The following is a 14,514-nucleotide window of genomic DNA, read 5'->3' as shown; positions in this document are numbered from 1 at the left end:
TTGTCGAAGACTCTTTCTATACGTGCTAGTTGCAATCATCTTACATATTTTTTTAGAGGAATATATAATATTTCTCTTTGTAAGGGATTAGTTATTCCAAATAACTATTTATAGGAATAGACTCTTACCAAATAAAAAAAAAAAAAAAAAACTTCATAGGAATAGCTATTTCATTACAAGAGTCTATTCTGCAAATCAAATAAAACCTTAAATATTAAAGAAGAGAAATGAGAAAATATTTTTTTTTTTTTTTTTTTTTTTTTTTTGAAATCTGAAGATAATTTATTGATAAGTGCTTTGCTCAGCACTAACACGTGGTAAAACACTAGAAGGAAAATCTGCCACCCACAGTTTTTCAGATGACAAATGTAAAGCCAATTTTGCCAAACTATCAGCCACCTCATTGACACAGCGGGGGATGTGTTCAACTTTCCAATCTTGGAACTGCAACAGATGGGTCTTCGTAGCCTCCATTACCAATCCGAAACTTCCCATCCAAGGCCCGCTCCTGCTAAGATGCTGCACAATCTCCAAAGCATCCCCTTCAAGAATAATCTTGTGCCAATCCAGATTGCTTGCCACCATCACTGCTCGACTTGCTGCCAAGGCCTCCGCCGTAGTAGGATCTTGTATAAACGCCTTCGTGTCACAATACATCGCTAGCACTTCGCCCCTATGATTCCTCGCCACTACGCCCAGACCCACTCTCTTTGTCTCCTGTTCCACAGCAGCATCCCAGTTAAGCTTGATATAGCCCTCCGCAGGAGCCTTCCACATTAACACAGGATTTTGAGCAGGTAATTGTACTGGTGCAGCTTCCATTACTCCTTGGGACCCAGCCGCTTCATAGAACTCTATCTGTTCCCTTGCTTGACGAAGAACCATGGAAGGGGTGGACAAAGCTTCACCATGAACCACCCTATTCCGTCGGAACCAAATCTGCCTCGCCACTACTGCGAACAGTTGCAGCTCAGCTTTCTCGAGCATTCCCATTAGCTTTTTAACCAACGTTTTAAAATCAGCAGCCTCACTATTACATTTCTGAATTTTTCTTGAGCTTTCCAGCCACACATCTCTTGCTGAGGGGCAACTCCAAAGGATGTGCACCGGTGTTTCTTCTTCTCTCCCACAAATAGGACATAATCCATCCCCAACAATATGTCGTCTAAACAAATTTCCTTTTGTAGGGAGTATGTTATGACAAGCTTTCCAGATGAAGAATTGCACCACTTTTGGCCCCCTTAGATTCCATACCCCACTCCAGAGATCTCCTTCACTGAACACCGTAGATGAAGTGCCTCTCTCCATGCCGACAAGAGTTTTTTCTAGATGATAAGCACTACGGACAGAAAAAATTCCATCTTTAGTGCCTCCCCAAACTAATGTGTCACACTGAGAGCCTGGATAAATCGCTAAACTGCAGATCTTTTCCACCTCATCTTCCATAAAGATCTCTTGGATTAAGGGAATATTCCACCAAAGAGTTTGCTCATCAAATAACTCACATACCCTTGCATCACTGGGGAGGAAATTCTGGGGAGATTGGACCTTATGCGTAATAGAGGAAGGTAGCCAATTATCTTGCCAGATTCTAATAGTTTGCCCATTTCCCACTCTCCATACCATCCCAGCTTGGATTAACTCCTTCGCATGCCATATGCTCCGCCAAGCATATGATGGATTGTGCCCCAACCGAGCCTCTAGAAAATTCCCACCTGGAAAATATTTATCCCTCATCACTTTTGCAACCAAGGAATCTGGATTCTTTATAAGCCGCCATCCTTGTTTTGCTAACAAAGCTCGATTGAAACATTCCAGTTCCCTATACCCCAATCCACCATTCCTCTTATCCGAAGCCAATATATCCCAACCCATCCAAGCAATCTTGGAAAAGTTGTCTTTATGTCCCCACCAAAAACGTAGCATCATTGAATTAATCCGCTTACATAAAGACTTAGGGAGTTGAAATACACTCATTGTATAGGTCGGGATAGCTTGAATCACCGCCTTAAGCAATACTTCCTTCCCTGCAGGCGTCAAAAACTTCTCTTTCCACCCTGTCATCCTATTCCAAATACGGCCTTGAATGCTATTAAATGACTTCAATCGTGATCTTCCAATGAAAGCCGGGAGTCCCAAATACTTTTCATAGCTATCCGTGGAACCAACTCCTACCAAAGAGAGAATTTGTCTCCTTATCTCAGCTGTAGTGTTTTTACTAAAAAATAATGAGGTCTTTTGTCGATTAAGAGAAATGAGAAAATAGAGAGAGGGGAAGCGAAGAGATGTAATTGGCTACATATATATTGTATATTGAGAATATATTAAATTATGTTACACTAGCTTCTATAAGTAGAGAACTTAAAATTAGTGAACACGAAAATTTTAAACTAATTAAGAAAGAGAATAAATTTTAAAAGGAAAGACAATAAACCTTATAGAATAATATCAAATATTCTACTAACATCCCCTTACACCTTGGTTTTTGCTCAAAACCATGCACGTACAGATGATGTGAGATTATTATGACAACTTCTTCAATCATACCTACTATGTATTGCTTTCATCTTAGCATGCATTGTATGTATTTCAAGTATTTCTCTGCAGCATATCACGACATAACCCGAACACGACTCACGAGTAGAAATGGTCACATCCTAGATATCAGTACAGCTGGGTGTTGAGGAAACAAACCTTGTGGGACTATTTTCCATCATTGACTCCCTCCAATGTAATTTGGCCAAGAAGCAGGCCAATATTCTGAAATCAATCAAATATATATATATGACGATCAAAAGAGTACAAAAATGTGAGGTTCCCAACAGTAGAGCTTAACAAACCAAGCTTCTTATTCTGTTTTCTTATAATCTATCCTTGATTTTCTTCACGTGATCAATTATTGTACTGTTTTTTTGTCATTCCATTTTGAAATTGTTCGGAAAAAAATGGGATGATCCAAACTCATATATATATATATATCTGCCGACTGAGATGCCTGGAGTTTTGGTTCCATTCTGTACGTGCTGTATTATATTTTTCCCATATATACTATCTATGTGAAACTTAACAATCTGAAAATGGAGTGACAAAAAACTGTACAATAATTGATGACTGAAGGGAAATCCAGGATAGATGATAAGAAAACAGAGTAATTCTTCTCTGAATGAACATCCATTAATGAGGATGGCTGTCTCGGCCAAAATCCATGGAATAGGATCCTCTCCAGTCCATAATGGACTAGAGGATATCCAGTTCATGGTGAGGATTTCTCCTCATAAATTTTATGGTTAAAAATGGGACACATATTTCACTAAAAAAAAAAAAAATAAAATATTATTTTAAATTAAAAAATAAATTAATAAAAAAAGAAGAAAAAGAAGTTATGGTCAGTGGCCGCCCCCATTTAGTAGGGGTGGCTCAAGCCACCCCCACGAGCCGGGCCAGGGGTGGCCTAACCACTCCCCCAAGAGCCTTGTGGCTTCCGCCACCCCCAAGGGCCAACTCATTTTTTTTTTTTTAACTTGGCCCTGCCCTCAGTTGGGTGGTCGCAGCCACCCCCACGTAGTGGTGTGGCCACCCCTTTGCTGGGGTGGCCAACCCCATAGCTGGCTTGGTGGTTCGCCACCCCTGGCCGCCACAGGCGGCTTGAGCCACCCCTACCCCAAAATGGGTGGCCGGGCCACCATAGGGGGTGGCTTTTCTTCTTTTATTAATTTTTTTTAATTTAAAATAATATTTTATTATTATTTTTTTTAGTGAGATATGTGTTTCATTTTTAGCCATAAGATTTATGAGGAGAAATCCTCACCATGAACTGGATATTCTCCAGTCTATAATGGACTAGAGAGGATCCTGTTCCAAAACGCATGAGAGAGAGAATGATTAGCATGCAAAACACTACATTAATGCTTCTTAATGTTTCTGTCGTACTCCTTATCCATTGGTTGTGTTTTTTCGTTTATTTTTTTTTTATCCCCTTTAAGCTAAATTGGGGTGGAAGGCCAACTACACTCGACACAGTCAAAAGGGAAAGCTTTGCTCCACTGGCTTTAATATCCTCCACTCCCACACAAACTGCCTCCAAAACTTAGCTGCTAGAAGCATTATTCATCATACACGTGGCATTTTTAGTTGCTTTATATATATATATATATATATATATATCCAATTTCTATAAAATTGGTCCAGATTACTTGGTGTATTAGAATAAGCCCCACAAGAAGCGGGCTTCTTCAGCCCATCTGCAGTAAGCTTCATAGGCTGCTCGATGTCTTGTGAAGTTAATGGGCTTTACAGCAGGCCCAAACACCACGTAACGCTTTAAATACTGTAAACTTTGGCGCGAACCCGGGATCACCGCCTCCGATTCTCGGCTACCATGACCACAGTAGCAGGAGTGACGGATCTCTTCGCGAGGCTCGCTTCGCACCTCAAAACCCTAAATCAAGGACAAGAAGAAGAAGCTCCTAACCTCTCAATTTCAATGTTCAACCAATCTCTGAACCTCAACAAAGAAGACTCTAGGGTTAGGGTTTTGGACACGGCGCTATCCCCAATGTGCTTCTGAGCACCCCAGGTTTTGCACTTTCGAAGCTCCTATGTTAGGGTTTTTGGAGACAGCGTTCTATTCTGACCTCTCCTTTGTCTAATTATGTGCTTCGTTGTTGTTTAGGTTTTCAATTCGGTGCTTGAATGTTTGGTCGAGACGATTGTCACTGTTTTATCGTCGTCCATTTCTTGCCAGGTGTTGAGGTTTCAGAAAGACAAGGTTTTGCAGGTCGGTAGCTCGTTTTCACGCCAAGATTGCACGGAATTGGTCGAAGCGTGCGCAGATATTGTCGGGAAATTGGAGGTACATGGTGGGTTTGTTGAATTATTATTAGGGCTTTTACAGCATCTTAATCCAATCACAATTTTTTTTTTTTTTTTGGTTTACTGTTTATCCAAAAAAAAAAAAATTGTTGCATAGCGGGGCTCTGGCAATCAACTTTACTCTTCTTGTCGTGCTGCTGCAGCGAGGTACATAACATGGATTCTGAACCATCTCATCAGGATTTGCTCGTAGATTCTTTTATTAAAATATCAGAGTCCTGGATGCTCAAGTGTTCAGTTTCACATCACAAAGAAGCAGCAGGTTACAATAAGAAACTGAAGAAACCTAACTTTCATCACAACAAGGATTATACTCTCAAAAAGGAGCATGATCTTCGAACCATTGGACTCGGGCTCAAAGAATTCCAGGGCATATGCATGTGGTATTGGAATTACACTGTCAACACTACTGCATCTTGTGAGGCCAAATCACCCTGTGGTCTTAACATTCAGCAAAATCAGTCGTTCAGAAGAATCCCATTGGGCATCTTGATAGGTTGCTTGAATAATATAGATGAAGATGGATGTCAGATTCTGCTACATTATGCTGCAACAGGTAGAATACTTCAGTCAAAGGAAAATAAGAGCACTAAAATTGAAGCATGTAAAATGGAGCTCTGTAGGATGGGAAGAATCGGTTAGGTGGACTGATAAATGTAATAAGAGGGAGGCTGTAGCAGGTGTGGATTGCAATTTATTTTCCGGGTGAAGTTAAGGGCTTGCAAGAATTTGATTAATTGTATCAAGAGGCTAATCCAGCTCGGAATTGATGAAGATGGAGTCAAGATGCTAATGGATCTCAGCAGTAATAGCTTGACTCATAAATTATCTTCACTTTGAGGGGAGATTTTGTGAAGGAATAGGCTCCCCTGTTTATGCAGAAGTTGCTCTTTGAGTTCCTAACCATTTTTATCAAGTTACAGATATGAGTAACGTGTAAACAAACGCTCATTTTGTTGTGCTGAGTACCTAATTGGTGTAAGAAAATGGTTGAATATACAATGAATAACTATAAAGATGGCTAATACAGCCTCATACTTTCAGCAACTTCAACTTCAAGCTCCTGTAGTGCATTAAATTTCACTCTGCATGTTACAATTGCTACTCTTTGCACTAATCTTACACTGGTTGACCTAACGTGTTTTAAGTGTTTTTTTATATTATCTACCTTAAAAACAAAAAACGAAAGAAAAGCCACTTAAAACATATCGTGTGAGCCGGTATAAAATGAGTATGAAAATGAGCATTACTCTCTTCTTGAAACTTGTACATAGTTTAGAAAAGTATTCTCTTGTCAGGAAGCAACCCCAAGCTTACACGCAAAGGAGATCAATAGTTTTGATATTGCCAACATTTTGCATTCCAGTACTGCTCATTAAATTATTGTAAAAATGTGATGATACAAGATAGCAAAAAAGAGTTCATCAATCAGGATCCTCTCCATTTCAAGCCAATATCAGATTTTACAGATTGAATGATTTATATGTTACCATGTCATTAAAAAATTTAAATTACATGATACCATGTACAAGGTTAGATCCAACAAAATTAAATCTTGACCATTAAATAGATTCTCTCCATTTCACTTATTCCTCGCCAACATTCCAGTAGTAAAAATTAATAAATCAAGCTGCAATTCACCGGGTAGATTTTATTACTTTCCAATTTATTCTTAGGAAACTGCTTTCACAGAAAATTACATAACAATCAACAGCAAGTTAAAGGCTTGTCTGTCTAAATGGCTAGACTCTCATCCGGTAATAAGCCCTATGTATGACGTATAAAACTATATTTGACAAATGACTGGCTTGCCTATACAAATGAAGCATCTTTGATGCATGTTTGGAATAATCTTCACTATCTACAATTGGCTTTGGCCGTGTGGCGTGTGGCACGGCTCTATGCTTATATCCTTGTGCAGAGTCGAATCAGTCACCTTGTCAATTTGGGATGTATGTATTTTTATGTACTGAGATGAGCCACTGGCTCATCATTTATTTTGTAGGTTACGGAAGCTGCTATATTTAACTGCAGACAGCCTCAACAGAGAACTTCTTCATGTTACCTGGACATGGATCCCCTCCAAAAACTTCAGGAGCAACAGTTACTGAACATGATTCCTGTCCAATGCAGTTCTGCAAGGGAGGATCCAGGATGATTGTAAGATAAGCATAATAAAAATATATACTAAGAGTACAGAATCTGCTGTGGGACTAAAAGGATGAAGCAAAGCTAGAAGCTTCTAGTGTATTTTCCCTCATAATAATTAAAGTTGTTCAAATACCTTTTCAGCAGCATCATAGGACTTGTGCGCATGACAGCTCCCTTCTCTAAAGCTTCCACATGTTCCCTGAGGCATTCCATAGCTAGCAAACTTAATTTGAGAGATTTTCTGCCCAGGTGGGCACCATAAATGGGCTTTTGGTCTGTTGATTTTGCCAGAAGTTAGCATATCCCAGCTCTTCAGTGTCGGCTGCCCTTCAAAGATATCAGCACAGACACTTCCTGTCGTTCTTTTTACCAAAGAAATCCCAGTTGGGTCACCGCCCCATTCATCAAACACAACCAGTAGGTTCCCACCCGAATTCAGCCATGAGCGTGGAACATGGTACCTGAAAACAACAGTCTTGTCATAAAATATTGAAATGTACCAAACATGTTAAAACAAATTAAGTAGAAGAACTTTTCTCACCATCTTTGAGAGGCCTCTCCACAATTAGTTCGGCATTTCTTATCAGTATAAGTCCCAGCATAACTACAATCGCCACAACCACCACGTGCTATATATGCAGGCCAGTGGCGTCCGATGCTCTGACCATTTATCCATATTTGACCTTTTCCCATGCTATTCATATCTAAAGCTAATGGTTCATTGCCTCCTGGTGCACTAAAAGTAGCCTGGAGATATCACAGCATCCATTTAGTTCTTGTAAACTCGCTCTTTCTATCCGTTTATTGGAATCCATAACAGCAATAGGAAAGTGTTAAATGAGTATTGAAATTGTTCTTACCTTGTACCATGTCAAAGGTTGTTTTCTAGCCACTAATGATCCCTTCACCCATTCAACAGAGGAACTTCCACTAACAGTATGAAGGCTTAAAGCTTCACCTTTCAGACCTATCTGCTCAGGAACATGCAAAATAAGTCTCTAACCCTCGTGTGAGTTGTGAATAAAATAGCGAGAAAAAATCCATGTGAAAACCGTAAACTATTTCTACGTATCCCGGTTTTATATTTAATTTAGAATTATTATTGATGTTCACATAGTGCATAGTTTAAAAGTTATGTTCAGCATTAGTTTCTTTTAATGTTTATTTGCAAAAAATATCAAAAGCGCTTGTCGAGATTTGGTTAGGGCTCTTTAAATTTAGAATAGTAACAATACAATTTTTTCTTTTAGTATGATGAAGCAAGTGGAACAGAAATCATTTAGACAACATACCTTGTATGACCATTTCTGCTTTGACAGATCTCTTGTCCCCTCATTGAGACCCTTCAAAGTGACTGGGCCTAAAACCCCAGCATTCCATGTCTCAAAATGCGTGCCAACATTCTGATGCATATCAATATGACAATTTAGAGATCATAAGCATCATATTGTTCTGCAATTGATAGTGTAAAGAAACATGAATCCATGTGGGAAAAAAACACTTACTGGAAGACCCACAGCAACACTTAATAAAGAAATCTTGTTGATGCCAGCCCCCAGCTTGATATAGTCACTAAAAGTTAATTTAGGATTCTCCAGTCCCCCATAAACAGTTCCTGCATTAAGAATAAGAAGCTGATGAATTAACCAAATCAAAGTTGTACTTGACATAATTTTGCAAGAACCATATTTACCTGATAGTTGACCATTGATGAAAACATGCAACGCATGACCTGCTGAATATATTGTGAGAAGAGGAGACTGTCCATTCTTTAGAAACCCTTCACTAGGATCTATATTGATACTGAGCAAGAGAATATTTAAAAATTATTAGGGATAAAATATATCAATACCAACATGATGCAAGGACTTCTTTTGCTCAAAGTTGTCTCAAAGAAGGCCGGGCAGTGATTGGTTATAAAGTACTTACTCTGTCAGGTACCACAAATAGTCTGTAACATCTCTAGTGACATTTACTTGTTCCCAGAGCCCAACCATTGTAGTTGCATCATCATCATCAGCAGAGGCAGTTTCCTCATTGTAAGACTGCCACGAAAATGCGCTATTCACAGATGTCATCTTTATCTGTGAGCTTTGGGCACCAAGCTGTATATAAATTATTAATTTAAAATCAGATATTAAAATTCACCATTTGCATTGGATATAATATAGAGCAGAACTGAGCTTTACCTTTCAAATTAAAATGCAAACTTCAAATTATTGTTAAGACACCCTAAAAGGCTTTAAGATCAAATATTTCCATCTAGTTTTTAAAATCTTACGCTGGAAAATGTAATTTCCAGAAGATAAACGAGAAATTGATATTTTTTGTAAAGAGAAAATGACATTTGAAAATGATTTGGATGGGCATCAAACTTTAACTGAGACATGAATGAGATTTTTCAACATAGCCAAGAGTTTTCTCTTACCCTTGCAGTGTTAAAAACAACAGTTTTGCAGTCAGGAAGAATGCTAATGGACCAAGCTGGCAGGTCATATTGTGCATTCCCAAAGGACACCTTTGCGGAGGATTTTGTGTCATAATTTGCAAGAAATGCAGAACAAGCACCAGATTTTGACTTGAATACATGAGCCTAGAATATGACAGAGAAGATGAGAAAATGTTGAAAAGAGAAAACAGTCAATACGTAGTAGCTTTTGGCTAGCTGAAAAATCACCTCTTGATTATTTCCAAGTGAGGTCACTGTGGGATCTACAGAAACTAAAGCTGATTCACATAATTTGATAGCCTTATGCAGATCTCTCAAATGTCCCCATTTTGGTTCCCGTGGTAGTCCTGGTACATAGTAGAACCTTGTTAAGATTATTGTGTGTGTGGAGTGACTCTAAAAATAAATAATAAAAAAACTTTTTTTTTGGGGGCGTTTTACCTTATAAAGATATAGATTTTAAGGGATTTTTTAAAATTTTAGGGGGGAGGGGGGACACCTAGGTCTGGCCCTGCCTACAATATGATATTAGCTGCCACCCTTGAAAGAAATAAATAAGGCAGGTAAACAACTTTAGCACAAACTGCTCCAGAAGACTAATCTACATGCATACCATATTCATCAATAGGGGCATCATAGTCATAGCTGGTTGCTATGAAGGGACCGCCAGCTGTGCGGCCAAAGTTAGTTCCTCCATGGTACTGTGACCAAAAAGTTCAAAAAGAATAAACAAAACTATATTTACTCTAGGTGATTATAAACAAGGTAAATTAGAATAACATGAAAACATAATGAAAGATTAAGTACCATATAATAATTAACAAAAGAACCCCCGTTTTGAATGAACCTCACAACTGAAAGTGCCAAGTCTTCAGCAGGTCTATGAGGAACTGGACCACCAAACTCGGTATACCTGGGGATAAAGCAGATACAAGAGAAAAATCAGTCTTTGAAAAGATTTTCAACAAAGCACAACTTATCTGTAGTTTCACAGATGTTTACAAAATAAGATATTTAAGGTATAAAGTGTTGTACAGAAGCTATTCAATATTCATGTGACTTACCAACCAGTCCAGTTTTCAGTCCACATTTTTGGTTTATAGTCCTTGTTTGGCTTAAAGTTTTCACAGTAGAAACCGTTGCACGTATCAATCTGTCCCATGAACAACAAATTACAGGTTCAAGTGAGGGAGATGTCCGGAAGCTTTCTTAATTGAAAATAATAGCTTAAGTAGTTGATAACAGAAATTCCTAACCTAAGAAGAACCAGTAAACCTTTTTAACTGGATCCTCACTGTAAAACATGACAACTTCAAAGGAAACGTGCTCATCATTGCACTTATTTCAAAACCCAAATCCTATAAAAATGGAAGAAACGACAAATCTATAGAGATAGGCAGGACCCATAATATTTGTACAGGAAAAGGGTAATTGTAGTTATCTCAGTTAAAAGCCACCTAAGTTGAAAATGTACTGTTAAGTGTTAAGCCCCACTAAAAAAAGTTGGGTGACAATAAATGGAAGACACCTAGAATCCAAAAAAGAAGAAAGCGTTGAAAATATGGGCAGATTAACTTACAACCGGGTCAGGGGCATCCTCTTGCTTGCACATAATCCATGGGACACCAGTGTCAAGACCTACAGCCATTTGTGCTGCCCATTTAGTATAAGCTTTACCAGGGGCACCAATTTCCCATTCCACCGGTCCAAATTCATTCTCTATCTGTCGAAATTCAACAAAGAAATGATATACTAACAAGATTGACCGGCAAGCTTCTGAGAAAACTAAGACTGGATATAAAAAATAATTCAAACCCACTTCTAGGAAGATTGAAAAGACTAATTGAGCTCATTTTCTTACCTGAGACAGAATTATGGGGCCTCCCTGAGTTTCAAACAACTTTTCTGCCTTCATCATACTGACAATCTTCTCTGTAAATTTTTGCATTGCCGCCTTCATTATGGACAATAAGAAATCAATTAATAAATTAAAAAGATTATATTAAATAAGTTAATAGGAAACAATTATGTAATGGAAAAGTCAAAGTTCCAACCTTGAAAGGCCCGTTATCTGTTCTAAAAGAAATGCCCGGAACGTATTTCAGCCAAACAGGAAATCCCCTGAGTCAGAAACAGAACAGAAGCAGAGCATGTGAATAAAAGGTCTTATAATGGAACAAAAATATAACCATTTTCGGTTTTAAATTTACTCTTTAATAAAAATGCATATTTATTATCAATCTTGTTACCCAAAGTTCCATTCAGCACAAACATATGGGCCAATCCGGAGATGAACATATAGGCCTGCTTGTTGTACCAGCTTGATGAACTTAACCAAATCATATCTATCCTCAAAATAGTACTGAAAATAAAACAAAAAATCAATGAAAATGCCAATGAGTATTTCATCAACCAAGAAGAAAATTTAAAAAAAAAAAAAAAAACAATATAGACAGAAGGAAAAATAAATAAATTGCATTTTCATTACTTTTCCTTGAGAAGGCTCATGTCCATTCCAAAACACATATGTCTGTATGACATCCAAGCCTCCTTCTTTGGCCTTCTGTACAAGATCAGGCCACATCTGCAAACACCCAAAGAAACCCAGAAAAGGTTAAAAGATTTGAGCCCAGAATCTACTAAAATATGCAAAACCACAGACACCCATCAGTAAAAAAATTATGAGGAACAAGAGACAAAAACAGAAGGAATCCGTGAACGACAATGGCATTAGTACCTCGGGAGTGCTTCTTGGATAGTGAATGGACCCAGAAATTAGAATCCTTCTCTGCCCATTAATCATAATAGCTCTGTGGTCATAAGTCACAGAAGCTGCAGCAGAACAAACCAAAGAAAACAGTAGCAACAACATCAAAATGTCAGGTCTCAACATGTTCCCCACCAAAATTCCTGAACCCATATCCCTCCCTGATACTCAAAGCAATGACCTTTTCTTTAGACACAGAGAGAGAGAGAGAGAGATTTTTGTTTTTGGTTTTTGGCACACTTTTCTTTTCGATTCTTTTGAGATTGAAAAGAGAGAAAGCGAGTGGCCGGTAAGTGCATGGATGTGTGAGAGTTTTGGCTTGTTTGTAGACGGCAGAGAATGGGAGGCTCCCCCAACTGCTTTATAAACATTTAAGAATGGCGTTTGTGGGGGCCACTTCTTGCCTTTTGGGGGGCCTCACTCCCTCTGACACGGCACTTCTGCTCTGCCAATTCGATTAAGTATTCTTTTGGCTTTTGCTTTGGTAAATGATAAATTTATGTGATCAGAGATTAAGGCAAGTGTCCATGAATTAGAAGCTCCTGACTCCCTGAGGTGCCTTTTCCTGTTCCTACTTACAGAAAGATTTCCTCAATCCCTGCAGTTTTGCCCAAATCAAGTTCAAAGTCAAGTTTTGTTCAATATAATATACATTTAAAAACAAAAAACACAGGAGTTATTTGGTGTGTACTTTCCTCTTATCAAACTCATAAATATTTCCAATGTTTTACACTGTCTAGCAAGGTAGAGGAGTCATTTCATTACTTATACTTTATTTTATCTATCATGTATAGATGTCTTCCTAATTTTAAAAGATATAACATCACGCGTAATATAATATAAAATAAAATAAAATAAAATCTTAATTGTAAATAACTCGAAATGAGATGATCATTACCCGTCCAATGATTACTCTTACATTTAATATGTTAAAATAACTCAAACAGTAGTATTTTATTTTGGGAACAAAACTCATATAGTTACCACTTAAGATGTTCTTAACCAAACAAAAAAAAATTGATAGGAGAAAATATATTAACCAACAAGTCAAATACAAACTCTTAAAAATACAAAAAAATAATAATAATAATAATTAATTAATATTATAACAAATATAAATAAATTTATATTTCTCTAGATTAATAAAAAAACTATTTTAATATTTTAGTTTGAAAATAATTTTTTATATATTATTCTTGTTCAATTTACTTGAGAAAAAAGAAGTTAAAACCATTTCGTATACGGTATATTGCACCTCTCTGTTTAAGAGAGTCAAGTTGCCGCATATATAACGTGTACGAATGTGACGTAGTTTCTTCGACGCGTTAACACCCATTCAACCTTTCACTTTGACATATAACCCTCCGTACATCACGTGGCATGCTTCCATTGGACACTGGATATGATCGAGATAGACTTTCAATCTACACAGAATATTGAAGACTCTGCCGGCCACCTAACCATTTAATTAATTAAAGAATGAGAAATGTAGTGCAATTAAAATGTCATTTTTGCCCCCATAAAAGTCCTAGATAGTAAAAAGTCATAGGTCTCATCTGTAATTGTTGTGACATCACCCATTGATAGGGCCTATAGCCTCTTACCACCTAAAAACTTTATAGGCCAAAAATAATCTTTTTATTACACTATAACATATCTCTTAAAAAAGATATATTATATCTCACATATTTATAACACTATATATATATATATATATAGTAAAAGTGAACACTAGCGTGCATAAACAGTGTGCACGCTAGTGTTCATATATTATAAAATATTATTCAACAGTAAAAAATAAATAAATAATATATGAAATAATGTATGCGTACACTTTTCATGCACTGTAAGAACATTAACGCTATATATATATATATATATATATATATATATATATATATATGAATACCGAGTGCACATGCATGCCAGTGCTCACTTAATTACGACTCATATATATATATATTAAAAAAAATATTATTTTGCAGTGCATTTAAAAAAAATTGCGATTTGAATAACACAGAAATATGTGCTTTTAAATCCCATACAAGATGACGCGTTTTTAAAAAAATACATTATTTAAAAGGAAAATTACAGTTTACCCCCTTAAAGTTGACAGCGTTTTTCAATTCGAACATCAAAGTTTCAATTTTTGCATCCACCCCTACAAAGTTTCAATTTTTTTCAATTTGACCAATATTATCCCAAAATTCTCATATTGCTCCTGATTTTCTTTTTTTTCTTTTTTTTTATGAAAAAAAAATTGAGGGTGCAAAAA

The 14,514-nt window shown here is 37.1% G+C and overlaps 3 protein-coding genes across 5 annotated transcripts in view; 1 reads left to right on the top strand and 2 right to left on the bottom strand.

Annotated features, from left to right (window-relative positions):
• Positions 1-39, bottom strand: part of LOC132165215 (beta-galactosidase-like) — a 3,474-nt gene extending 3,435 nt beyond the window's left edge. Inside the window, exon 1 of the mRNA XM_059575702.1 lies at positions 12-39. Within this exon, the coding sequence (XP_059431685.1) occupies positions 12-39 (28 nt within the window). The remainder of the gene's footprint in view (positions 1-11) is intronic.
• Positions 1-14,514, top strand: part of LOC132165347 (uncharacterized protein At4g29660) — a 79,071-nt gene that overhangs the window by 7,991 nt on the left and 56,566 nt on the right. The window lies entirely within an intron of this gene.
• Positions 5,019-12,558, bottom strand: LOC132165346 (beta-galactosidase-like). Of its 3 annotated transcripts, none has more exons than XM_059575868.1 (19): positions 12,210-12,558; positions 11,961-12,056; positions 11,722-11,834; positions 11,527-11,593; positions 11,334-11,426; positions 11,052-11,195; positions 10,537-10,625; positions 10,280-10,385; positions 10,086-10,173; positions 9,701-9,819; positions 9,452-9,616; positions 8,953-9,128; positions 8,529-8,826; positions 8,316-8,426; positions 7,884-7,994; positions 7,565-7,770; positions 7,157-7,484; positions 6,938-7,007; positions 5,019-5,419 (listed from the first exon to the last, which is right to left on the bottom strand). In XM_059575868.1, exons 1-19 carry the CDS (start codon positions 12,390-12,392, stop codon positions 5,415-5,417), a joined length of 2,568 nt encoding a protein of 855 aa, XP_059431851.1. In that variant the 5' UTR covers positions 12,393-12,558; the 3' UTR covers positions 5,019-5,414. The 3 variants fall into 3 exon arrangements, with proteins under 3 accessions (XP_059431851.1, XP_059431852.1, XP_059431850.1); XM_059575869.1 differs by lacking the exon at positions 5,019-5,419 and having other exon boundaries at positions 6,494-7,007; positions 8,529-8,638; positions 8,717-8,826; XM_059575867.1 differs by lacking the exon at positions 5,019-5,419 and having other exon boundaries at positions 6,494-7,007.

Source organism: Corylus avellana, chromosome ca11, assembly GCF_901000735.1.
Source record: "Corylus avellana chromosome ca11, CavTom2PMs-1.0".
NCBI lineage: Eukaryota > Viridiplantae > Streptophyta > Magnoliopsida > Fagales > Betulaceae > Corylus > Corylus avellana.
Note: the sequence above shows the minus strand (reverse complement) of the source record. Positions and strands in the feature narration are given on the sequence as shown.

What these genes read in the sequence shown, in the direction of transcription:
- LOC132165346 (XM_059575867.1), bottom strand. Translation starts at nt 12,392, where the DNA reads ATGGGTTCAGGAATTTTGGTGGGGAACATGTTGAGACCTGACATTTTG. An exon ending in AGGATGCCCCTGACCCGGTT is followed by an intron (nt 10,626 to 11,051) that starts GTAAGTTAATCT and finishes TTCATGGGACAG; the next exon opens with ATTGATACGTGCAACGGTTT. An exon ending in GGAGAGGCCTCTCAAAGATG is followed by an intron (nt 7,485 to 7,564) that starts GTGAGAAAAGTT and finishes TGTTGTTTTCAG; the next exon opens with GTACCATGTTCCACGCTCAT.